General features: G+C 47.5%; 1 protein-coding gene across 5 annotated transcripts in view; it reads right to left on the reverse strand.

Moving 5' to 3' along the window:
• The window catches only part of KAT6A (lysine acetyltransferase 6A), a 118,358-nt gene that overhangs the window by 20,061 nt on the left and 71,163 nt on the right, over window positions 1–27,134 (reverse strand). For 3 of the 5 annotated variants that reach the window (XM_051832296.2, XM_051832297.2, XM_070068611.1), the window contains 5 exons: window positions 26,367–26,502; window positions 24,809–25,125; window positions 22,895–23,013; window positions 8,410–8,525; window positions 137–278 (listed from right to left, as the gene is read on the reverse strand). In XM_051832296.2, the coding sequence (XP_051688256.2) occupies window positions 137–278; window positions 8,410–8,525; window positions 22,895–23,013; window positions 24,809–25,125; window positions 26,367–26,502 (830 nt within the window). Of the gene's footprint in view, window positions 1–136; window positions 279–8,409; window positions 8,526–22,894; window positions 23,014–24,808; window positions 25,126–26,366; window positions 26,503–27,134 lie in introns of those variants that run through there. The other 2 variants (XM_051832298.2, XM_051832299.2) reach the window with 2 other exon arrangements.

Consider the following 27,134-nt stretch of genomic DNA (forward strand, 5'->3'; position numbering starts at 1 on the left):
TGCTGCCTCTGGAATACAGAACTTGTTCTGAGGTCACCGGGGGGCGAAGCTCAGCTGGCCCTGGCCCCACAGTTAGGTGGCGTGCGGAGGCCCGGGTTTGGAAGCAGGCAGAGAGGCCTGGCACACAGCTGCTCACCTCGAAGACAGAGATGTTGTTCTTGCGGTAGATCTCGTTGGCTGGCGGGTGGAACCAGCCACACTTCTTCATGTGCTGCTGCAGAATGGCTCTACTCTTCATGTATTTCAGACAGAATTCACAGAGATACAACTTAGGGAGCCTGGAAGTAAGGATTGCAAAAGACAGGGCTTTACATTTTACAGGACTTCAGACTGTTACAACCCTCAGCTTAGCTTTGCCTTTTACCACGGCTTAGGTGAAAAAGGTAGAGCAAGCATTGTTATCCCCATTTGTTACCTGCAACTTCTACTACTTCAGGTAACAGTATCCAGGTAACACACAGCAGAGCACTCTTCCCACTAGGCCAATCATGCATGTCTTCCAAGGGTAGCTGGTCCACAGAGCGCAAAACCTCACAGCCCCCCTTCTTCTTTTTTAAAGATTATTTATTTGAAAGGCAGAGTTACAGAGAGAGAAGTAGATACAGAGAGAGACAGAGAGAGAGAATCTTCCATGTGCTGGTTCACTCCCCAAATGGCCAGGCTGAAGGCAGAGTGCAGGGGAGCCTAGGCACTTGGGCCATCTTCCTTCGCTTTTCCCAGGTGCATTAGCAGGGAGCTGGATCGGAAGTGGAGCAGCCGAGACTTGAATTGCCACCCATATGGGAAGCTGGTGCCGCAGGCTACAGCTTAACCCACTGCATCACAGCACTGGCCCACAGTCCCCATTCTTGAGACTCTCCAGTAAGCAGAAAATAAAGCCTATGTTCAGAACACAGGAATGTAGGTGAAGATTGCTGAACTGTATATTCTTTCTTCCTCTGTTATTTCTTTTATTTATTTGCTATTCATCTACTACTTTCAGAAAAGAAATCTCTGCTCAACACTTACTGTGTTCCATGCCCTGGAATATGTACACTATGAAGCCACCTCAAAAAATTTATGCACAAACGGAATTAAAATATAATTTTGGTGTAAAGCATTTTTGAATTCTATGCACAGCTTTTTCCTAAGACACACATTTCTCAAGAACTTCTTGAAGATTCCTTGTACAGTGCTGAGCGCTACGGAGTACACCTGGTACACTCCGTGTGCGTTTACAGACGGAATTCTAACAGTGCTGAGTGCTACGGAGTACACCTGGTACACTCCGTGTGCGTTTACAGACGGAATTCTAACAGCGCTGAGTGCTACGGAGTACACCTGGTATACACCGTGTGCGTTTACAGACGGAATTCTAACAGTGCTGAGTGCTACGGAGTACACCTGGTACACTCTGTGTGCGTTTACAGACGGAATTCTAACAGTGCTGAGCGCTACGGAGTACACCTGGTACACTCCGTGTGCGTTTACAGACGGAATTCTAACAGCGCTGAGTGCTACGGAGTACACCTGGTATACACCGTGTGCGTTTACAGACGGAATTCTAACAGCGCTGAGTGCTACGGAGTACACCTGGTACACTCCATGTGCGTTTACAGACGGAATTCTAACAGCGCTGAGCGCTACGGAGTACACCTGGTACACTCTGTGTGTGTTTACAGACGGAATTCTAACAGCGCTGAGCGCTACGGAGTACACCTGGTACACTCCGTGTGCGTTTACAGACGGAATTCTAACAGTGCTGAGCGCTACGGAGTACACCTGGTACACACCGTGTGCGTTTACAGACGGAATTCTAACAGTGCTGAGTGCTACGGAGTACACCTGGAACACACCGTGTGCGTTTACAGACGGAATTCTAACAGTGCTGAGCGCTACGGAGTACACCTGGTACACTCCGTGTGCGTTTACAGACGGAATTCTAACAATGAGCCTGTTTCGGCAGGTTAGGACATACCTCATCCTGGCTCTCTCCTGGTTACACGTCACCACATGAAAGGTAACTCAAAAGTCTTTTCATTCAATAAATTATTCATAGAGGCTCAAATTACTTTTTAAATGCTTTCAGTTGCTACACTATATTTATTTCAATAGTGTTTCTATTTTAATCAAAACAGAATTTCTTTATAATATTGGCAATAAAGCTGAGTAATTAGACCAGTTCTTACGACAATGGAAGGAACATAACCTAAAGTAAATACCAGTGGCTCTTAGTCTGAATCTGTACACCACCAATCTTCTGTCACAAAGTGCCGCCAGTGCTTGTCACTGTGTGAGCTCAGCAGAGAGCTGGCCTCCCGTACCCAGCATTGAGATCTGATGCAGTCACAGAACCGCATTTGCAAAGGTGGGCGTTGGAGGTGAAGCAGGTTGAGTCACTGCTCGGACACCATGTCCGCTGTCAGAGCACTGACCCAGCTCCCTGCTTATGCACCTGGGAGGCCCACGTGCTTGGGTTCCTGCCACCCACACTGGAGACCCAGATGGAGTTCCTGGCTCCTAGCATGGCCTAGCCATGGGCATTTAGGGAGTGAACCAGAGTGCATGCGTGTGCGCTCTCTCTTTCAAATAAAATAAATCTTAAAAAAAAAAAAAAACCCTATATATGCAAAAATACTGGATGTTAAAATAACAGATGATGCAATTCAAACAATTACCATATTTTGACTCTAAGAACTGAGGTGGAAGAAAATAAAAAAAAAAAAAACTATTTTAGTTGTTATCAGTATAGACTGTTATGCTCAAAAAAACAAAGATTACCTTAGCGTTAAAGAAAATGGTATTTGCTAAGTAGACACACGCACTTATTAAAATCTGAAGACCACCACAATGTATTAAACGTCACTCTGGCAGCAGCTCCTGCAGCATCCGGCACCCTGCCGAAGCCTTCTGGAGGTGTGGTTAGTACACCGTAAGTGCTTCTGCTCCAGTAGGCTGGGGCAGCCCACACGACTTCCTTTCCCTCTCCTGTGGGGAATCCCAGTGCGCACCATCTCCTCCCATGTAATCTCACGGCTTATTTTTAAAATGCCATTTCAGTACACTGAAAGCTTCCAAGGAACTAATGTATAGTTTGAAATGTCTCTAATACGCAGTATGGCTTTCCACACTCTAATACTAACCACATCAGCATAACATGAAATTATAGCATTAGTACAAAAATCCTTCCAAAATAAAGTACTGAGTGAAACAGTGACTATAAATTCAAGCCCAGCAGGAGCACCAAGGGCATGACAAGGGAATGTTTCCTGGGCTACTCCGCTTCTTCCCTCTGCCTGGGGCAGGGGACGAAGGACGGCACCACAACGCTCTCCCCCTTCAGCACCGGGCGGCAGGCTGCACCATCATCCAGCGCCTGCACTGGCACATGCACCTGGGTTTTCAGTATCGAAGGTGACCCACAGCTGACAGACTGTAACTCTGGATACCTGATCCTAAACAACTTCTTCTTAGGAGAAAGGTGGGAAAATGGCATCCCACCCCCCAACTTACCTTTATTTACCTGCGCTGGATTCTCAACAACCAGTTTTAACTTGTCAAAATGGGAAGATATACAAATAACACTACTCAAATACAGCTTTGCTTTGAGATGTAAATATTATAGCTGAATATTTCCTATAAATGTGAATCTGAGAGACCTAAACACAATTCTACGCTTTCAATAACACTGAAAAGGAAAATGAGCAAAAAAGACAGCGACAGAGTGCATTTAACACAAGATGCCTCTTAGAACGCACACATCCCACATCAGACTGCCTGAGTCCCGACTCTAGTCCCTGATTCCAGCTTCCTGGAATGGACAGGTGACGGCTCAAGTGATTGGGTCCCTGCACCCACGTGGGAGACAGGGATTCAGCTCCAGGATCCTGGCCCAGCCTTAGCCTTTGCAGGCTTTCTGGAGTGTACCAGCAAATGGGGGCTCTGTCTCTCTCACTCGCTGTCTTCCAAATGAATAAAATTCATTAAAAAAAAAAATACTGACAGACTAACAAGCTTTCCAAATTATGGTAAAGACAAACACAACTTTAAGAGCATCCAATCTGGGGCCAGCACTGGGGCATAGCAGGTAAAGCCTCTGCCTGCAGTGCCGGCATCCCATATGGGCGCCAGTTTGAGACTTAGCTGCTCCACTTCTGACCCAGCTCCCTGCTGTGGCCTGGGAAAGCAGTGGAAGACTGCCCAAGTCCTTGGGCTCCGGCACCCACGTGGAAGACCTGGAAGAAGCTCCTGGCTCCTGGCTTTGGAACTGCCCAGCTCTGGCTGTTGCAGCCATTTAGGGAGTGAACCAGTTGATCAAAGATTTTTTTTTTTCTGTCTCTCTCTGTACCTCTTCCTAAATCTTTAGGAAAAAAAAAAAAAAAAATCCAATCCTACTGTTTTAGGTCTCAGTACAGAGACATGAAACTTAAGTGCAATTTATGTTAGCTAGCTATATTTAATCATGCCACAGTGTACACATACTTACATACTTCAAAATATATTGCACATGAAGAATACATACAATTGTATGCCAACTAAAAAAAGGGACACAGTGCACATGCTACAGGTAAAAACCACTGCTTGGGAAGTCCACGTTCCATACTGGAGTGCTGGTTGGAGTCCTGATCACTCTGCTTCCAGTCCAGCTCAGCTCCCTGCTAATGTGCCTGGGAAGTAATAAATGATGGGTCAAGTCCCTGAGCTCCTGCCACCCATGTGGGAGACCTGGACGGAGCTCCTGGCCCAGCCCCTGCTGTTCTGGCCATTTGGGGAGCGCATCAAAAGACAAAAGAACTCTGTCACTCTGTCTTTCACATAAATCTTTTCAAAAATTAAAATTAAAAATACCTAACAAATACGAATTACTCTTCTGGAAACATAAAGAAAGAAAGAAACCAAACAAAGTGTAGTTTATCTCCTAAGGTCAAATGAGAGAAGGCAAAATTTTTTAAAGTTCAAATGCTCAAAACATCAGAAGTAAAATCCAAGAAAATTATTGCCAAATATTTCCTAATAAATTATGAGTTCATGCTATTTCCTTAGAATAGCAAGATGAATAGTATTCTATTAACGATTTTTAAAACTTTCATGAATTCAATCATATTAAAAGTAGTAAAAACAGACATTGTAGTCTACTTTGTTCCAATCTCGTCGTGCTGAAAACATTTTAGAAGTCCCTTCCTTCACGAGAACCAAGCCTAACGAGACAACACTGTCAATCTCAAGGAAATCCTTTGAGAAAACTCCCAGGAAAACAAAACATTTCTGTCTTACCTTTTTTTAAAAAAGATTTCATTTAATGTATTTTGAAAGAGCTATAGACATAGAAGAAGAGAAAGAGATCTTCCCTCTGCTGGTTCACTCCCTAGATGGATGCAATGGCCAACACTGGGCCAGGCTGAAGCCAGGAGCCAGGAGCTTCATCTGGGTTTCCCACATGGGTGGCAGAGGCCCCAACACCTGGGCCATCTTCTGCTGCTTTTCCCAGGCCATCAGCCGAGAGCTGGACCACAAGAGGGGCAGCTGGGACAGGAACTAAGTTACAGGCGGTGGCTTTACCCGCTATGCCACAACACCAGCCCCCAAAACGTTTCTGTAGTAACAATTCAAATGGCTGCAACTCTCTCACTAGAAGAACATATTATACAGAAAGAACACCAGGCTACAGGAAATAAAGAGCAGTTACAGGTATCACAAATTCTCCCAGCCCTAGAGAATTCTGTTGTCGCTGCTCTTCCTGGCAGCACCGAGGCCCTGTCAAACAGGTAGCTACCAGCCGCTGTGGGCAGCAGTGTGGCAAGTGGAGCCGGCTCTGAAGCCTGCCTGTGTGCTGGCTCCCCAGCCTGTGAAGGCGAGCCTGGGCTGCAGCTGTGTGTAGTTCTCCTACTTCTGGTGGGATGCAAATATTCTTCCAAGGAATTCCTGGAGTACCTTCTGGCTTTTCAGTCTTGCCCAGGACAGCAGCACCTTGTAGTGCAATTTTTTTTTTTTAAGATTTTATTTTATTTATTTTGGAAATAAGAATTACAGGGAGAGACAGAGAGAAAGATATCTTCATCCGCTGGTTCACTCCCCAAATGGCCACAATGGCCAGGGCTGGGTCAGGCTGAAGCCAGGAGCCAGAGCTTCTTCCAGGTCTCCCACGGGGGTAGCAGGGACCCAAACACCTGGACCATCTTCCACTGCCTTTCCTAGGCCATTAACAGCTGGACTGGAGGTGCAACAGCTGGGACTCAAACCGGTGCCCATTTGGGAAGCCGGTGTTGCAGGCAGTGGCTTAACCTGCAATGCCACAACATCAGTCCCATAAAATTTTCATATAACAATAAAAATCATAGCAAGTATTACTTAAATACAGCATTGTGGTACAAGCCAAGAGAGCGCCATCTAGACACCCATGCTGTATGAAGCGGCTAAGAGAGACACGAGAGGAAGTCCTGGTTCTGCTGCCCACAAGAAGAACCTGCCTATGTCTGGGGGGCCCCGGTCTGTAAAACGGGCACAGTCACCTAGTCCTCACGGAATTCTTCCAGAGGCGCTCAGGACTGCGCTCAACAAGTGGTAATTACAGCTGCTACGGTTTGTTTACTCCCCTCTCACCTGTCTCACTTGTTTAGTAGCCAGAGGTGCTGAGCGTCCCGTGTGGTCTCTTCTTCCGTAACTGGGAAGGAAGTTCCCATTGCTAGGAGAGTAGCCAAGCCTGGCCCTAGAGTGTGCACCAAGCTGAGTCAGGAGACTCGGGGAGCAGAGATGTCCTAAGACACACTAGTGGGCGGGACGCGGCACTGGCTGACCTTGCGCACCTGAGTTTCCCGGGAAGCTGAGGCCTTTTCTGCCGCACTTAACATTTACAAACACGGATGAACGGTTATTTCACGATCTGCCACTCTGAAGAGCCCCGGGCGAGTTCACGAGTGAGTCAGATTCGGGCTAACTGACCCCACAGTCCCCGGCTCTCGACCGTCACTTCACGAGTGTCTACACAGCCTGGTCCTGCAGTGCTGCCTTCCCCTCTTTCCTGTCGGCTGTGACTTCCTCACTGAGCTCAGTTTGTAACAGCATTCTTGCCCCTATTGTTCTACTTCTGCTGTAGACTCGAAGACCAGGTGAGCAACCCGTTCATTACATGAAGATGAAAAGCTTCTTACCGGTTAATAACCATACTGGCCTGTGCCCTGCCTCATGGAAACACTCGATGTTAAAGTACTCTACACACTACAAAGTACCAGCTAATTCACTTTGTTAACACTTGGAGCAGGCTGTCTGAGGAGCGTCCTCTCTGAACAAAGCACCACAATCTAACACCCTGCGAGAGGGGAGGCTGAGGCTAAGCAGTCTGCAGACTGTCATATTTCAAATAATAAACCAGTGCTGACTTTCTTACCACATCCTATTTTAGCTCTTTTCACCTGACCTACCCAGGAAGCGACATCACTGAGCCCCGATTTCTGAGTGAGGGACACGCTCTGGCTCACTGGAGGTCTGCAGTGAGTCTACGAGGTGAGCCCCAGAGTCACTCCTGATGGAGGCACGGCGGGGCTGCGCAGCTTCCCAGGCTACACAGCTCATGAATGTCAGATCTCAGTCAACGACACACTTAGCTACACTGAGCATGCTGCCTCATCCCAAAAACCTGGTGAAGGGGCAATTTTTAATCTGGAAACTTGAGCTATTTATAGCTTATTTATATTGCTGTACAATTATTTCTGGGAAAATGAACCATTCACCAAGTTTGTTCAACTAATTTAGATAAAAAGCTATTCACAAGTGAGACTTTTATTTACAGTTATTTATAAGATGCAATCATTTCATTAAAGCAAAACTCTTAGTCTAAGAAGTGAAGGCAAATTTCTCTTAAAGAAAAAGTATCCTGGAGCCAGTGCTGTGCCAGCATCCCACCCAAGTGCTGATTCAAGTCCCAGCTGCTCCACTTCTGATCCAGCTCCCTGCTAAGGTGTCTGGGAAAGGAGAACAAGATGGCTTAAGTGCTTGGGCCCCTGCACCCATGTGGGAGACCTGGATGGAGTTCCAAGCTCCTGGCTTTGGCTGGCCCAGGGCCCCCTCCACTGCAACCATCTGGGGAGAGAACCAGTGGATGGAGGATCTCTTTCTGTGTCTCCTTTTCTAACTCTGCCTTTCAAATAAATAAAATCTTAAAAAAAAGGGGGGGGGGCAAAGAAAAAGTGTCTGCCTTCCATTCTGACAAAGTGTAGGGCTTCTCACTGTCAGCAGTTTTTAGACAGGGTATGGGAAAAGAACATCTGAAGTCAACAGGGACTGCGCACTGCATGGGTGCTAGCAAGCTGCCAGTGTGGACACTGAAAAGCCCCCAGCTTCCTCAAAGGTAAGATGAGCCCGATAAAACCACCTTCAAGATCCTAGAGTTCTACAAACCTAAGAACAGGAGGTAAAGGGCCTCTCAAAACATACCTTGAGTATTCTTGAGGATATGGGGAGGAGTACCAGGTGTGGATCTCATACTTCCCAAATTCAATGACAGAGGGACAGCGGACTTGTGGATCAGGGGGGCCAGTCACTCCAACTTTCTGCATAGTCAAGAAATACATTATAAAAGTTAGCTACGTAAGATACACTGAGACAGTAACAAAAAAGATGTGAATCTTTATGTTGTCTTCTCAGGATTCCACAGGAGAAAAAAATGGCCAGGAAAAGCTAACAAGTTTTGAAATAAGTCGTATTATTCTTTAAATGGAGCACCTAGATGAAAGGTGAAAGTGCTGACACAGCGCTCAGACCCAGACGCACCTGCTGGCGCCACGTTTTCTGTACTCGGTAGCACTGAGAACACTCTGCTGATGACTCAGGCACGAAAGGGGAACCGCTGCATTTGGGGTACAAGGTGAAGAGAAGAGAAGGGGGGACGCTGCACACGTGCCGAGGGCAGGACACACAACGCCCTCAGCCACCAACATCAGACACAACCTGTGAACAGGTGCGCACATGTGCAGAAGAGTGGGGAGGACGCAGCCTAAGAGTGGTGTGACAACAGCATGACCAGACAGGTACCCCGAGGGTCTGCAGCTCACTTTCCACGCCACCTAAAGCTCCCTTCATTAGCAGCTTTGCACAGACGTGCCCAGAGACACAACTGCTATACACAGATGATCCCTTCCTTCCTACCTTCTGTTTCAAATATAAACAATCTCTCTGCCCCCTTGCCTGCAATAATCTGAATGCCCATACCATCCGCAGAAAGACAACTGGCCAGACCTCCACACCAGCAATCCAAATGTAAGCTCTGCTGAAGACCACAGAGAATGGGCTGTAAAAACTTAAATGCAAGGCAGTGTGATCCACTCTGCATCCAGCCCACAGCAGATTCATACGTGCAAGTGTGTTTTTATCACACATGGCCTCTGCATATGAAGAAAACCACCAGAATTCAGCAGAATCAAACAAGAATACTAAAAACAGCTCCCATGGAAACAACCCATGGGGCAGGTGTTCGGCCAGCAGTTGTGAAGCCACGTGGGACGCCCACACCCCAGACGGACCAGCTCCACTCCTGACTCCAGCTTCCTGCTAACACGCACCCTGGGAGGCAGCAGCGATGGCCCAAACAGCTGGGTTTCTGCCATCTACACAGGAGCTGAGCCCAGCCCCGAGCCACTGCAAGCATTTGGAGAGTGACGCAACGGAGGGGGTTCTCTCTTTCTGCTTCTTAAAAAAAAAAAAAAAAAGGAAAAGGAGAAAAGAACAGCCAAAATTATCCTTCAATGTTATGCTTTGAAGAGCACAAAAAGATCAGTGCAGAAGCCCCTTGCTGGAGTCCACAGACACAGTGCGTGTAAGAAGCTAGAACGCTCTGACACCTTCTTCACTGGCGTGGCATTCTGCACATTCATCCAGGACAGAGAGGCCTTTCCTGCCGCTCACCGGGCTCCCCTGTCTTTGCAGCCTTTTTCTAAAAGGCCCAGAGACTCGCCTCAGGTTTCACGCTGGAAGGCAGCCAAGTGAGACCTCAAAGCAGAAGACAAACACCCTGTACTACCTGGACAACTGGCTGTATCACTAGCAAGTACTGGGCACTGCCAAATGCAAACGCAGTACAGAACACACCAGAGAGGGTTCAAATAAAGGGTTTTCTTTTTTCCTTTCTCAAAATCCAAATGAAACTTTGTAAAAGGTTTTTAATGGGCTGCTCTTTAAACTACATTCCAGAATGTAGTCTTCTAATTCCTAGAGTAGTACCTTTTCATCTATGTTAACAGCACAAAACAATAACAGTCATAGAGGAAAATACCAGAATAACCAAATTCCAGACAGCAGACAGCAAACCTAACTTCCCGAGGCAAGGCTCAAATGGGGTGGGGTGCACTGCGGCCGCACACATGCCCCTGCTGGCCCTACCTGCTGTCTGAGTGCCCTCCCGTCAACAGCCCGCTGCTCTTCCAGGCGGATGCCCTCAGTGAAAGTGGACACCCAGTCCCAGTACAGCTGCTTGCACATCACTGCGACCAGACGGGCTGTACAGAACTCGTCTGCCCTTCGCCCACAACTCCCCTCCCCTCCCACCGTGTGCCACTCCCTTACAGGTCCTCCACCACTCCCACCTGCCTCTGCAAGCCTCAGGAGCCAGGGCGTTGCCGCTGCTGTTTGCCAAGGTTCCCAGGTCGAGGCGCGGAGCCAGGGAGCCAGGGAGCAGCATCTAAGCCACTCATTAACCCCATCCTTGCTAAAGTCAAATTGTTATACCCGAATTCCAAGGTTGCCTTTGTGAGGTCTTTTTAATTTATAATTTCAGCCAAACTACTCTGTCATTAACCACGTAACTTCTCAATGCAGCAGATATCTAATATAATCAAAAGGAAAAAGTATGTTTTGCGCTTTTAACCACAGTCCTGCCACTGCATATCCTCACTCTCACCAAATAGGCCAGGTTCTTTAAAAGATGACAAGTACTCCTGGCCAGAACTGACCTTTTAATCCATAACTAAAGGGGGCATTAAATATACCAGTAATTGGGCTAAACCAGAAGAACATTTTAAACATGCCTGCTTTTAGATAATAAAACCTTATTACCAGATGCTTATAAGAAATGATTATTACTCTTCTACAGGAACTCAGCTTCCATTAAATGACTTACTGAATTTCAATTGCTAACACACAGAGGCCACTCCTGCAGCACCCCCCAAGACTGGCCCTGGTAAAATCACTAGGACGACGAGTTACGACAATACAGCGCCGCCCTCTTCCCCTTCTGCTGCATCAGAGTGCTGCCCTGAGCTTCCCTTCCTGAGAACTGAGAGTGGAGGGCAGGGCTGCCCCCTTCTTGTCAGTGCGTCCGTGAAGCCTGGGGGAAAGAGATGCCATCTCCCCTTGGAAACACTCCCATAGGTGACTGTGTTCACCAGGGATTACGGTTACATGATGAAAGTGCCGTGTATAAATGAGTCCACGTGCTCCAAACTGGAGAAAGCAAGACCTAAGGCAGAGAGAGAATCTGCACTGGGAGGCACCTGCTGCACCACAATCCAGCCCTGAAAGCAGCAAACACCCCCTTCACAGAAGGCAGAGACAAAGCTCGGTGAGCACCGTGGCACTCAGGACACCTGCGCTCCGTATCGGGGCCAGTTCGAGTCCCAGCTCCTCGGCTTCAGACACAGCTTTCTGTTAATGCACCTGGAGAGGCAGTAGGTGATGGCCCAGGGACCTGGGCTCCTGCCATTCATGAGGGAGACCTAGCTCCTGGTTTTAGTCTGGCCTAGCCCTAGCTGTTGTGGGCATCTGGGGAATGAACAAATGGATGGAAGATTTCTCTCTCCCCCTGTGCCTCTGCAGTACATAAATGAATGGGGGAGGAGGGACCACAAGGCTTAGAGAGGTTAAGAGGCAAACAGCGGGGCAGGAGGAACAGTAAGAGTAAAGCACCAAGAGAAAACACAGCAGCAGGTGGCAGAAAGTAAGTTGAGGTGCCCACGACTAATCAACGCTCAGCATATCAGGAGTCTGTGCACAGGTTTCTAAACTTGGAACTGAAGTTCACCAAAGAAATGAAGCTACAAATTGACAAACTCTTATCCAAAACCTTTGCAGCATTACAGTACACTGCTAAGTCAACAGCTCCAGTAGGATTTGGGGCAATACTCCACAATCAGTCCCATTTCTTTCACACAACATGAATATTCACATTAACTGGGGTAAGCAGAGAGTAGGAACGGGCTCGCTCTGTTCAGATCATGTACTGCCAACAGCCAAGTGCAGGTGGAGTGAGATGTTACTGAAGGGTGAGTTGTCATCTTCCTGCATGCTCCCAAGAAGGTACACGGGTGACCAACAAGCACATGAGAAGTGCTCACCATCACCAATCACTAGGGGAACGCAAACGAGAGCACAGTGACGTACTTACTCTCCGTCCTCAAAACACAAAGAGACACCAGAGAATAACAAGTGCTGATGAGCATGCAGAGAAATCAGGAGCCTTATCCCACTGCCGGCAGCAATGTGAGATGGCACAGCCAGTCTGAAAATCAGTATGGCAGCTTCTCACAAGCTTCAACAGGATTAGCACGTGATCTGGCAACTCCACTCCCAGGTGCACACCCCAAAGAACAGAAAGCAGGGACTCAAAGAGGTTATCTGCACAAGTGCTCACAGCAGCACTGTTCATGACGACAGAGGTGCAAACAGCCATGCGTCCATCCGCAGCTGAGTGGCGGGCAGAATGCAGTGCACACACACAGCGTGGCATTCTTCAGCCTTGCGGAGGAAGGACATTCTGACACCTGGTAAAGCATGCATGGACCCTGGAGACACCAAAGGACAAACGCTGTACAATTCTACTTATCTGCAGTCCCTGCGGTGGTGACGTTAATAAAGATGGACAACACAAAAACCGGTTACTGAGGGCTGGAGCGAGGGTGGGGAGGTGGTAGAGGGAAGCAGAGCTGCTGTTGGGTACAGAGTTTTGGTTTTGCAAAATGAAAAAGCCCTAGAGATAGGGGTGAGGTGGGCAGTGGGTACAGCAGTGTGAAATTCAACGCCAGGGGGACTGTGCACTTAAAAATGGCTAAAACGGTAAATTTGAGGTTATGTGTATTTACAATGAATTCTTTTTGAAGTTTTCAGGATTCTTCAGATTGCAGGATTGTAGATGAAGGCTGTGTGATGCCTAGCGGAGCCACTGAAGCTCACGAGACCGTAACTACGTCCCATTTCTCTTCTGATCTGCACGCAGCTCTTTCCCCATCTTTCGCTAGCTCATTCACAACCACGCACTGATAAAATCTAGAACCCTGTCCTCATACCTCTGCCCCCGCCCCCGACAGGACCAACAGGCAGCAGCCCTGCTGGCTCTCCACTTCCTCTCACCCTCCTCTCACTTCATGTGGCTTAGATTCTAGGGTCTTCCGTTCTAACTTCCATCCCTGCATACAGGAGGGGTCTTCAAAAGGTTCATGGGAAATGGGTATTATGAAAAAATTATGCAAGGGTTTCAAAAACTTTTTGCACCAAAACAAACACCTCTTCATTTCATTTTCCATACACTTCTGAAGCTCCTTTGTCTCCTTGCCTGTCTTCTGTTTCAGCAAAGTCCAAGCCAGCACCTTTTAGCTCTGACCGTGGTTGACTCGTCCCAGCTGGGAGCTCCTAACCGCGAGCCTCAAGGGGCCTGTGACACTGCCCTCCTGCTCCCGCCTCCTCAGGCCTCCAGCTCTCTTCCCTCGTGACCTTCAGCCAGGACTTCTGCATCCTCCTCCACCAAAAACCCAGCGAGGACGAGAAGGGAACTGCCAAGCCTTTCCTGGGCTGCATCTGTGTGCCTGAACTCCCGTGACCGTGTTTCCTGCCTGCCCCGGGGCCGTGCCCCTACCCAGGGCCACCATCCACCGACACAGACACCACTCCAACAATCTCCCCTCCCTCAGCATCAGGAGTCCCTCTATTAGGTCATTCCTATCAGCATAAAAATACCTGTTGCTCCTTCCATTTTTTTAAACTTGCCTTCTTTTGTCCTCTGATCTCTAGCCAACAATACACTCTCTTTCCCTGCTTCCTCTCCTCACCTCTAAAGACAAGGCACTGCTACCACGACCCCACTCTCAAGCCCAATCCAGGGGTCTGCATCCACCCGTCCCATCAAGGACACCGTTCCTCAGGATCACCTCCGTGCTGCTCCTCTAAGGGCCAACTCCCAGTGCTCACCTCTCCTGACCCACCTGCAGAAGGTGGCCGCTGATTCTCTCTTCCTTCTTGAAGCACCTTCTCAAACTCAGCTTCTAAGGAGCCACATTCTCCATGCATGTCTTCCCCTCCTGTACTGGCCATTTCTTCTCACTTTCTCCCACTTCTAGAAGCTGGAATACCCCAGGATCCTCAAAGTTCCTTTCCTCTTGCTTAGTTACCTGGCATGGTCTCATGTCTTTAAACACCACCCACCTGCTGGTGAGTCCTAAGCATAAAGGTTCAACCCAGCCCCGCCCACTGTCCTCCACACACACGGACCCCACGGTTCCCTTTGATCTCCTCTTTCTAATGTCCTACAAGCATCTCAAGTTTACATGCCCAAACAGAACTCCTGGCTCGAAGTATTTCCCCCAAACCTGCTCCTACTGTAGCCCTCCATCCAGCCTCCCAGTGTTCTGACATCAACCTCACTCCTCCTCCCTTTTCCAACCACTCAATCAGCAGACCCTAACTTTTTATTTTATTTATTTGAAATGCAGTGACAGAGAGAAAGAGATTGAATCTTCCGTCCACTGGTTCACTCCCCAAATAGCCACACAGCCACGGTTAGACCAGGCAGCAGGCAGGAGCCTGGAACTCCATCCAAGTCTCCCATGTGGCAGGGCCCAAGCACTCGGGCCCCCACCTGCTGCTTCCTAGGCTGCATCAGCAGGCAGCTGGACGGAAGCAGAGGAGCTGAGACTCGAGCTGGCACTCCGGTGTGGGAGGCAGGCACTCCAAGCAGCGGCGGAACCTGCTGCACCACGCCCACTCCGAAAGCAGAACCTGAGTTCCACCTTTGCCACTGTGATCCAGTGACCTATGTCTTACCCGGACAGCCGCCTCCGAGATTCCTGCCTGCCTCCAGGCTGCTGCTGCAAGTTCAGGCCAGTCGGTGTCCCTCCTGTGCGCACTCCGTCCAAGCCCTCGGAGCGGCGCAGCAGACACACAATGCAGCCTTGCGCTCTCCCTGCCCTCTTGCCTTACTTGGCTCTCACCGCCCAGCGTTCCCTTCACAGTGCCGAGCACAAACCTTCACTTGTGTCTCCTGCCCTCTGCCATTCCCCTTCGCTTCCTTCAGGTTTCTGCATTAAATGTCAAAGACAACGCCCCCAGTGCCTGAATCCAAAAACTGCACATATTCACACTCCCCCTGGATTCTCTCTCCGCCTCCTCTGCTTTTCCATCATACTACTATCATATGACACACCACTTGTTTGACCCTATTCCCACCCAAGCGAAACTGAAGCTCCCCTGAATACAGATTAATTTTTTCCAAAAAAAATCTGTTTTGTTCACTGCTATAAATCCAGTGCTTGGAACATGATAGTAAGTATTTAGCAATATTCATTTATTTATTTTTTAAAGGAGAAAGTGCTCTCAGGATCTATTTGCTGGAAGCTGTATGGTTTGTTTTTTTTTTTTTTAAATTAATTCAAAACTCAGAGTTAGAGAGAAAGAGAGAAAGAGAGAGAGAGAGAGAGAAAGTCTTCCATCCACTGGTTTACTCCCCAGTTGGCTACAATGGCTGGAGCTGCATCGATCGGAAGCCAGGGGCCAGGAGCTTCTTCCGGATCTCCCATGTGGGTGCAGGGGCCCAAGGACTTGGGCCATCTTCTACTGCTTCCCCAGGCCATAGCAGAGAGCTGGATCGGAAGTGCAGTAGCTGGGACTTGAACCGGTGGCCATATGGGATGCAGGCACTGCAGGTGGTGGCTTTACCTGCTATACCACAGCACCGGCCCCGCAATATTTATTAAATGAATGTTATCTAGGGGCCAGCATTGTTGTCAGTAGGTTAAGTTTCCACATGCAACACAGGCATTCCATATCAGAAAGCCAGTTCAACTGCTTCCAACCCAGTGCTCTGCTTCCAATCCACCTCCCAAATGTGACTGGGAAGGTAGTGGATGATAGCCCAAGTACTTGGGCCCCTGTCACTGATACAGGAGACCTGTATGGAATTTAGGGGGTCCTGGCTTCAGCCTGGAGCAGCCCTGGCCATTGCGGCCACTTTGGAAGTAAATCAGCAGATGGAAGTTCTCTCCACCTCACTGTACCCTTCTCTGTCACTCTTCCTGCCAAATAAACAGATTGTTAACAAACACATCACTGTTATCTACATTAATGGCTTCAGTGATGAACCAGGTGGCTTCAACTACCATCTATGTGCCCGTACCATGGCACACCTGCTACCTAACGCCCTCCTGACTTCCACTCTAATCACAGCAGCTGACCCAGGCTCCAACGTAAGCACCATCTCTTCCTCCATCTAGAGGAGACCATCTTCCTAGACTCCTACAGTTGAGGTCATCAACTTCTCAAAATCAAACACCTACTCAGTTCTGCCCTCTCCCTCAGCCCCAACTCCCAACATAAAACCGCATCATTTTGTTCTATACTACATCTTTTTATTTATTAATTTGAGATGTAGAGTTACAAACAGAAAGAGGGAGAGACAAAGAGGTCTTCCATCCACTGCTTCACTCCCCAAATGGCCACAACGGCCGGAGCTGGGCCATCTAAAGCCAGGAGCCAGGAGCTTCTTCTAGGCCTCCCAGGCAGGTGCAGGGGCCCAAGCACTTGGGCCACCCTCCACTGCCCTCCCCAAGCCACAGCAGGGAGCTGTGAGATCAGAAGAGCAGCAGCCGGGCAGGAACCAGCGCCCATATGAGATGGCCGTTGCCACAGGCAGAGGCTTAGCCTACTATGCCACAGCGCCAGCCCCTCAACTGTTCTTAAAAGATCCCTGAGATTATCCATTTTTGCCTACTTTCTATCTCCTCCTCCTTGATGCTGGTCCTAGTCACTTCTCAGTCTATCACTATTACTAGTGTGACCACCTGACTGGCAGATGGCCCTGTGTTTCCAATGCAGCATCACCACAGCTGAGTTTCTGAAACACAAACGTGATCACATAACTCTCTTAAACACCCCAGTGCTTCCCAACGGCTCTAAGCCTCACTTAACTACTGAAGGAGCCGCTTTACCTACAAGATAAAGAACCAGGTTCTTGATATGGAACAGTCTCTTGGTGACCTGGCAGCTTTCCAGACTCATCCCCTCCTTGAACTCCAGCCAGCCAAACTACCTGCAGCACCAAGAGTTCATAAGATCTCTCATATCCATGCTACACTATCTGCAGTGTTTCCTCCTCTTAGGCAATAGTAAACCTTGCTCAACTGTCACCGCCTCCACAGAGACTTCCCTGATATCCCCATCAGATGCCTCCTGCTCATGCTCAAAGCATCTTCATGCATCTCCACGGTGACGTTCTAACACAAATTAGCAATTAAGACTTAAGGCTCTGGGTGTGGGTTGCCTGGGTTCAAATATTGACTCCACTACTCAACACCCATCAGCTCCAGGTAAGAAGATAATCCTAAGGCTTTAATTTCTTCATTTGTGAAATGAGAGCAAGCAATTAGTAGTAAGATTGCATTAAATGCAAAAAGGGGGGGAGCATAAATGCTAAAAATAATAGAGGGCAGAAAGTGGAGAGTACCTAACACTAACCACATGGCTCTAATTATTTCTTTCTAAATATTTCCGAGATTACACAAGATCAGGCCCACTCATGGTGGTATGGCTGTAGACTCTTTCTAAATGTTTCAACTGGAAGGCAAAGACACATTTTCTATTGATCTGTGTATTTCTACAACCTACAACTAAGATAGCAAGCAGCAGCTCACACTGAGCGAGTGTTTGCTACATGAATGATACAGTGCTTGAAAAGCTTTGAAAATACCAGCTTTAACCCTTTCAACAAATCTTTTTTTAAAGATTTATTTGAAAGGCACAGTGAGTGAGAGAGAGATGGAGATAAAGAGAGAGAGAGATGTGGAAGGATGGATGGGATGTTTTGTCTGCTGGCTCATTCCCAAATGGCCACGACAGTTGGGGTTGGCCAGTCTGAAGCCAGGAGCTACTCAGGTCTCCACGTCGGTGGCAGGAACCCCAGTCTGTGGGCCATCACTGCTGCCACCCAGGTGTATTAGCAGGGAGCTGGACAGAAAGCATGGGTGTCAGAGACTTGAACTGGGCACTCTGATATGAAATATGGGTGTCTCAGTGCTTGTTTCCTTTTCAACAAATCTAATAACTAACTTGTTTAACCAAGGTCACTCAGCAGAGAGAGGGTTTGAAGAAACCCAAACTGAGCTGGCTGCTTGCTCATTTCTAGTACCTAGGCTCTTAACTTGAATTTTACAAGTACTAGAAAACTGTGCTAAAATGTCACATGAATGAAGTTCAAAATACAGCTAGGCAACCTTGAACATGTGACTTACAACTAAGGGATGAATGCCTTAATACACTAAACAGCCTCCTTCCCTCTATCCTAATTTCACTAGTATCAAGAGATATCACTTTGGGGCCAGCACTATAGAGCAGCAGGTAAAGCCGCCTCCTGCAGCGCCAGCATCCCATATGGGTACTGTTTCAAGTCCCAGCTGCTCTGCTTCTGATCCACCTCCCTGCTAATGTGCCTAGGAAAGCAGTGGAAGATGGCCCAAGTCCTTGGGCTCCTGCACCCACGTGGGAGACCCGGAAGAAGCTCCTGGCTTTGGCCTGGCTCAGCCCTAGCTGTTGCGGCCACTTAGGGAGTAAATCAGCAGATGGAAGAATCTCCTTTCTCTACATCCCCACCCCCACCTCTAAACTCTACCCTTCAAATAATAAGTGTATATATATATAAATATATATGTGTGTGTATATATATATATTTTTTTAATATTTTTTGCAGCTCAATTCACAATAGCTAAGATGTGGAATTAACCCAAATGTCCATCAACAGAAGACTGGATAAAGAAATTATGGCATATGTACACCATGGAATACTACACAATGGTTAAAAAAATGAAATCCTGGGGCCGGAGCTGTGGTATAGTGGGTAAAGTTGATGTCTGTAGTGCCAGCATCCCATATGGATACCGGTTCAAGCCCTGGCTGCTCCACTTCTGATCCAGGTCTCTGTTATGGCCTGGGAAAGCAGTAAAGGATGGCCCAAGTCCTTGGGCCCGTGCACCCGCATGGGAGACCCGGAAGAAGCTCGTGGCTCCTGGCTTCAGGTCAGCGCAGCTCGGGCTGTTGTGGCCAACTGGGGTGTGAACCAGCAGATGGAAGGCTTCTCTCTCTATCTCTGCCTCTCCTTCTCTGTGTAACTTTGACTTTCAAATACATAAATCTTAAAAAAAAAAAAAAAAAAAAAAAAAAACCCTGTCATCCTGTCGTTTGCAACAAAATAGATGAAACTGGAAAACATCATATTTAGTGAAATAAGCCAGCCCTAAAAGGACAAATACCTTATGTTCTCCCTGATCCATGGTAACTAATAATAATAGAGCACCTACAAGGCAATTTATAGAAGTAAAACTGACAATCTGAGAAGCAATGACTTTGAACAGACCTTTCTTGACTATTGAGGTTTTTTTTTCATACTGTTTGTTGAACTCTTTATAGTGTAGAGTTAATCTTAACTGTATAAAGTTAATTGAAAATAGATCTTAGGGCCGGCGCCGCAGCTCACTAGGCTAATCCTCCGCCTTGCAGCGCCGGCACACCGGGTTCTAGTCCCGGTCGGGGCGCCGGATTCTGTCCCGGTTGCCCCTCTTCCAGGCCAGCTCTCTGCTGTGGCCAGGGAGTGCAGTGGAGGATGGCCCCAGTGCTTGGGCCCTGCACCCCATGGGAGACCAGGATAAGTACCTGGCTCCTGCCTTCGGATCAGGAAAAAAAAAAAAAAAAAAAATAGATCTTAGTAAAACATAAGAGTGGGAAGAGGAAGGAAGAGGAAGAAGGGTGGGAAGAATCACTATGTTCCTAAAGTTGTATTTATAAAATGCATGAACTTTGTATCCCTTAAATACAGGATTCTGGGAAAAAATATTTTTTAAAAAGCCAAGGGACATCTTAAAATTATGCCACACCAAAACTAGCTTTCAAAAATGATGGTTAACAGAGGGAGGGAAGGGGGGAGGAGACAGAAGTGGTTATCGAGTACAAAAATACAGAGATGTGTGGCCAACATTGGTGCAGCAAGTTGCCACTGCGATGCTGGCAACCCAATACGGGCTGTCGTATTTCAGCTGCTCCACTTCCAACACAGCTCCCTGCTAATGGCCTGGGAAAGCAGTGGGCAATGGCCCAAGTGCTTGAGCCCCCGTCATCGACATGGGAGACCCAGAAGAAGCTCCTGGCTTCAGTCTAGCCCAGCCCTGGCCATTGTGGCCATCTGGGCAGCGAACCAGCAGATTGAGGACATCTCTCTCGCTCTCTCGCTCTCTCCCTCTCTCACTGCAACTCTTTCAAATAAATAAATAAATCTTAAAAAATAAAGATATGTAAATTTCTCATGTTCTGCAGAACAGTTAGGGTGACTATAGTTAACAATAATTTATTATAAACGTCAAAATAGCCAGAAGAAAGGATTTCAATGTTCCTAACAAAGATAAATGCATAAATAATTTGAAGTGATGCCTATGCTAATTACCCTGACTTAATCATTACACAGTATTCATGTATCAAAATACCAGAATGTACCCCATAAATGAGTACAATTATTGTAAATCAATTAAAAGAAAAAGTGGAAATTCTTTACATACGGAAACATCATTTTATCAACAAGCTCCTACATATAACTGAAATAAAATTCTAAAACAAAACTTATACTCCTCTTTTTTAATGTTTCCGTTTTTCCTTTGTGAGTTCTCCTTTACATAAGCATATGTCATAGAGCTAATGACAGAACACTGTCCCAAGTTCATAAACAAAACAAAACCAACTAATGAATCACCATTTTCGAAAAAAATCTTACTAAGATTTCAGTAATTCTTGGTCTGGATAATGTTCCACACAAAAGTATAACTAATCAAGATAATCTTATGAACAAGTATCAGTTTCCTTTTTTGAACAGGTTTCCTAGTAGACTGTAAGCTCTAACAGAATAGAAACTGTCTGTCTTACATCCCTGTATCTGTCATAGTTTCTAGGACTCAGTAGTCACCCAGTGAAGGATGGGTTGTTGTTGGATGGATTCCTTTATCACCTGTTTCTAGCTGGTGCCGCTCTAAGACTGTCTTAGACCCTGATAATGAAACGTTAAGTTGAAGCAGATTCTAGCAAGCTATATCTATGCTCTCAAAGCTGACCCCGAATTATCTTCATGAATCTTTTCTATATTATATAGAGTATACTCCACACACAGAATCTATATTCTGATCTCATCAGTAGACTCCCAAGTTAGCTTTCAGACCACTTTCTCAATTATATCACATTAGAAAACCCAGAAGTCACCTCTGAGAACCTCTTGCTCCCTCAAACCACACCTCAAATCTACCATCCAGTTCTGTTCCGCTGACTCCACCTCCAGAACACATTCTGAACCCACCTCCTTTCTCCCATTCTCACCGCGATCTCTTGTCCCAGCCGCCTTCTTCTGTGCTCCAGGTCACCGGAAACACCCGTAGAGTGGCTTCCCCGCCTCCACTCCTGCTCAGGTCCAAACCCACTTTCAACACAAATCTGATCTTGCTAATTCCTTCTGAGAAACTACTCAATGGTTTCACATTACTATTAATCCCCAAATCCTGAGGCTGGCACTGTGGTGAAGTGGCTAAAGCCACAGCCTGAGGTGCCAGCATCCCATATGGGCACTGGCTCAAGTCCTGGCTGCTCCACTTCCTATCTAGCTCTCTGCTATGGCCCGGGAAAGCAGCAGAAGATGGCCCAAGTGCTGGGACCCCTGCCCCCCATGCAGGAGTCCTTCTGTTTATATGTGACCCTCTTGCCTGTCATCTTGAGAAACTACTCCATACGTTTTAATAAGATTCCTTGCCAGCGCCGCAGCTCACTAGGCTCATCCTCCGCCTGCGGCGCCAGCATCCCATATCGGTGCCGGATTCTGTCCCGGTTGCCCCTCTTCCAGTCCAGCTCTCTGCTGTGGCCCGGGAGGATGGCCCAAGTGCTTGGGCCCTGCACCCGCATGGGAGACCAGGAGGAAGCACCTGGCTCCCAGCTTCGGATCGGCACGCTGCGCCAGCCGTAGCAGCCATTTGGGGGGTGAACCAATGGAAGGAAGACCTTTCTCTCTGTCTTTCTCTCTCTCTCACTGTCTAACTCTGCCTATCAAATTAAAAAAAGGATTCCTCAGCAAGTCCTCCTCTGACAGCCCCAGGCACTGGCAGGTGCTTGCTTCCCTAACACTGTGAATCTATCATTGAATTTTGCACGTTAGTGAATTAGGACTGACAAGTCTCCTCCCAGACTATACCTGAGGGAAAGGAGTCTGTCATTCACCTCGGCACCTCCAGCATCAGGCACATAAGCAGGCTCTTTGTACATTTGTATCTTGCTTTGTATCACAGTGGATTAAGACAGAAGCTTTTAACAAATAGTTCTTGAATTAATGAGAATGGGCGTTTATCGCTCACAAGAAGCTTATTTTTTGTTTGCTTTTTGGTTAAATCCCAAACTCTTCTTCATACAATCAGACAGACAACAAATAAACGAAGTTCATTTAACACTGTGCGTCAAAGCAATGTGTTTATCTGAAAAACCAAAGAAGTGACAGGTTTGAAAGGAAAACCATAACCAGCAGTTAGATACACACAAAACCACGGCCCTTCTAGGAACTTACAGGTGAACTGCTACTGGCTTCACCCACAGTGTGATGAGTCCCGCCTCTCCTCCGCGAGCAAGCTGCCTGACTGTCCACCTGCGCATCCGACCTTACCTGCAGCGCTCGCTCCTGGATGTCCCGGAACAGCTCCATATCCTTCTCCGTCATGACGTCCTGGCTCCCAAAGAGTCGCTCCTCGCTTTCTGGCTTGCCGTCCCAGCCGTCCTGATTGTCTGCACACACAGAGAGCGCGCGTACGTGACTTGCACTTCTCAGAAGACGCCATTCTAAACTAAGATCTTACATTATTTATATATCAAAGAAGAGGATAGCATTAAAAAAAAAAAACTCCTAGAAACACATTAATAATAATGAATATTTATATACATCTACCCTAGAGTGAAAACCCTTAAAACTTAAAGCTTCCTATAAACATACATAACCAAATCTAAACTTGGTTAAAACAGATTCTGTTTTAATAGGCAGAACAGGAAAAAGTCTAAGAAGCACAAACTCTATTTCATATATCCGAAGACAGTACTGCTGATGGCCTCATCTCCTGGGTGTGAGCATGGCTGCAAAGACCTATCGGTGCCAGCTCTTTTCAAGTCAACCGCGTGTATACACTGTCTGTGCTCAGCTGGGACCAGAAGCTACAGGACCAGGATTCCTGATGACAATAGTCCCAAACTGAAAAAAAGAGCAAGTACACGCCAAAGGTAACTTGACTACGTAACTCTCACGCCCCCTAGTGCAGGACATGGGTGGATGCAGGCACTTGGCAGTACTGTATAAAATGATGTACAAACTGGCTGCTGAACTCCAAAACTCATAACAAGAGCTTAACACTGGTTCTCACACATGTTATACATTTGCTCTAACAAGTTCTCATCCTAAAATTTTCTAGATTCTTCTCAAGCTCCAGTACAAATGGATAATTCAAAAATGTCTTAAATTAGGGAATGCCTTCAGACTTTCCTCCTAAGATCAACCGAAACTGCCTGCATCTTAGACATGCTCAGACTGCAGCTTATCCACAGCTTCAATGGCTGACGAAGACATGCGAAGTCTTAAGTCCTTGGAATTAGCTGATTGCCACTTGGGTGAAAGCCCAATCAACCAAGCATTAAAAAGGAGAACACGACACGCTGAGGATTTCCTCTGCTGCTCTGGACTGACGAACCACGTCTTAAGGAGCAGGAAGGAGACGCAGTGAACACGGCCACTTACCAGTCGGGGTCCGCAGGCTGAGGGCCTCCCCTCCAGCAGAGGAGTCACACTGCGCCTTTGGCCCCTGTGATCCCGAGACGGCATGCCTACACATTCCTCAAAGGCCTCTCCGCTTCCTGGTGGGTTCTCTGTACTTACGGCTCAGCTACGGGACTCTCTTAATCTTAATCATCTGGACAGTTAATCAAATTCTTCTCTGACTTGAATTATCTGCTACACTGTTAAGCCCTCTCCACAGATGCTTTCTACTTTTAAAACCAGGGAACTGAGCCAGAAACATAGCAAATTCTCTGGAGCAGGTCATATTCTCTCTAACACACCCATGAAAACGTACAGTTATCTGCCACAATCTGAAGCAGAAAACTCAACAGCCTTATCCTAGCTACATGTGCATATAATCTGGATCTCATGCTTACATCAACAGCAGCTGACCCACCCCCCTTTCTCCAATTTCCTTCCAGGAATAAAGCGAACACCCAAAACCTCATGACACGGTTCACTCAGCAATCTAGGAAGTGCGAGGCTGACCTCATTCAAGGCTACCCCCCGATTCCTGCGGGCAGCTTGTCTGGGCTCTGCCAGAGCCTCCCTGAGAGCTCCTCCTGGCCCACTGCGCAGCTTCCTCCTCGGCCTCAAAGTGACTGCCGCAGTGACCGACCCCAGTGTCATCTAGATATGTATTTTTACTACGTTCTCATATTACATAGCCAGCGTGACAATAAAATAAAAATCTCTTCCAGATTGTGAGGGCTACTCCTACTAATCCATTTTTGCAGACTGCAGGTTGCATGCTCTTACCTGTGGGCCAGTCCGAAGTGCTCGATTTCCTGTTGCCCTTTTTCCTGATTCTATATTGCTCCGAGTAGTCGACCACCTCCCCCCGGGGTTTCCGCCCATCGGGGGAAGGGGTGAAGAACTTGGTAAGGCCATCGATGAGCCCTTTGGTTTTCTTGTTGAACTTCAAGGGGGCACTGCTCTCTCTGCAGAAGTCCAAGCCATCTATTCTCTCTAAATAGCCTTCCTCTGAGGATGAGGCGGACTGGCTGGAGAGAGTGATCTTACGTTTCCGTCCCCTTCCAGGGCCAGTGCGGACTTTGCTGAAGGGACCTTTTGATCTACAGAATCACAGAGGGGAAAAAATGCAACTATTAAAAAGAAAGGCTTACAACATTTCTATTTAGTCTGCAGCATACAATTTAAAAATTCCATACACATCCACAGTCATGAATGTCCTGTACACTATACATGAGCTCTGAGTCAGTATACCACTGGGAGGAAGACCTGTCTTCAGGCAGCCTTGCTATTCACAACAAGCAAACCCTACGTCAGGAATCAAAAGCCACTTCCGAGTGTCGGAACCGCACCCTGACCCAGCTGTGCATCTTAGACAAACCACGCAGCCTCCAAGCACCTGTGTCTCCACCTGTACGCGGAGTCGGAGCAGAGCTGGCAGGACCCTCCAGGTATGGAGCCTGCGACCACCGCAATCTCCACACCAACTCGAGAGGTACTACTCACTTCCCAGAGTGAGGGGTCCAAAGAGCATTTGACAGAAAAAATAGAACTTGACTTCAGGTTAAAGATACGGACTTCAATACTGGTCTGTGTAATTCAGACTGTCAGTACTCATTCATTTCAGTTACACTACTTTCAAAACAAGCTTCAGTACAGAAAACACAAGTAATATTTTTGAAGATGTTTTACAAAGCAGCAAAGGTGAATTACAGTAGAGACAGTGAAAACAAATACAGAAAAACTAGCTACTGAACCATACCCCACCTCCTCCAGTCACAGCCCAGCCTCCTAGTCCACAATGTCTCATGTCTGCTGATAGATGAAGACACTCAGATTATTTTACACCGGGAGAACACAAAAATGGGATCTGGCTGTCAGGGCAGAACCCTGCCAGTGATCTGTATACCTAACACGAACAACTCCTGGGTCAGGAGAGATCTTAGGAAATGCCACCAAAACTTAAATTTTTCTCTCCTGTGTTTTATGTAAGAGAAGCAATGTTAAGGCAGGGTTAAGAGGTAAGACTCTGGTGCCAGAGTGTGTGGGTGTTAATCCAGTTCCACACTACTACGTAACCTGGTACCAGCTCATCTCTCTACGCCTTAGCTTCCTCTTCTGGAAAACACGAGCAGCAACAGTACCACGCTCCACTGGGTTGCTGGGAGAGTTAACGACTGAATGATGTAAGTGAAGCGCCTGGCACCTCACTGAAGGCTCCTAAGTGTTATGTGGACACGCCAGCTGTGACAATGGAAAACTTTTCATAAAGAAAACAAGCGAATCCTACTGCAGAGAAAACCCTATCCTCTTCTCCCCTCACCTTGCCACAAGAACAACTTACACCGTGTTTTGTTTCTTTAACCTGTTTTTTGGACGTCCTATGGGATTAGCATAGCGCCGTTTTATCTGTGCTGCCTTCTTTTGTAGAAGTTTTCGTCCTTTTTTCCTAGGTCGGCATATTTGACATATCCACATGCCTAAAAATAAAGGAAATGCCAGGTGAAGCTGCAGTAGCTACAAATGCACTGAATGAGTTCACGGAGTCTAGGTGAGGCGCTCAGCCTCCCACAGAAGTAACCATGAAAACGCACACATGCAACCCTACAGGTCAGTGGGAGGGACCCTCACACGCCCTCCAGCTCACACAGGGATGAAGGCCACTGGTTCTTGGTTAGAACTCCGCTCACAGAGGGCGTGGTGGTGCAGTGGGTAAGTTGCTGCGTGGGACACTGCAGCCCGTATCAGAGTGCCAGTTTGTGTCCCAGCTCCTCTGCTGCCCATCCAACTCCTGCTAATTCACCTAGGAAACAGTAGATGACTGACGCAGGAGACCCAGAGGGAACTCCTGGCTCCTGGCTTTGGTGTGATCCACCTGGGGCTGTTGCAGGCATTCAGAAAGTGACCCAGCAGATGAAAGATCGAGCCACACTCGTGTGTGCACTCTTTTACTTTTCCAAATCAATGCCTCCATCAATCTTTTCAAAAGCTCTCTGCTCCAGCAACAGGTATGCAGCCTAGTGATGAAGATGCTGGTTGGGACACCCATGTCCCTTATCAAAAGAGCCTGCGTTTGTCTCCTGGCTGCAGCTCCTCATTCCAGCTCCTTGCA

This window comes from Oryctolagus cuniculus, chromosome 2, assembly GCF_964237555.1.
Source record: "Oryctolagus cuniculus chromosome 2, mOryCun1.1, whole genome shotgun sequence".
Taxonomy (NCBI): domain Eukaryota; kingdom Metazoa; phylum Chordata; class Mammalia; order Lagomorpha; family Leporidae; genus Oryctolagus; species Oryctolagus cuniculus.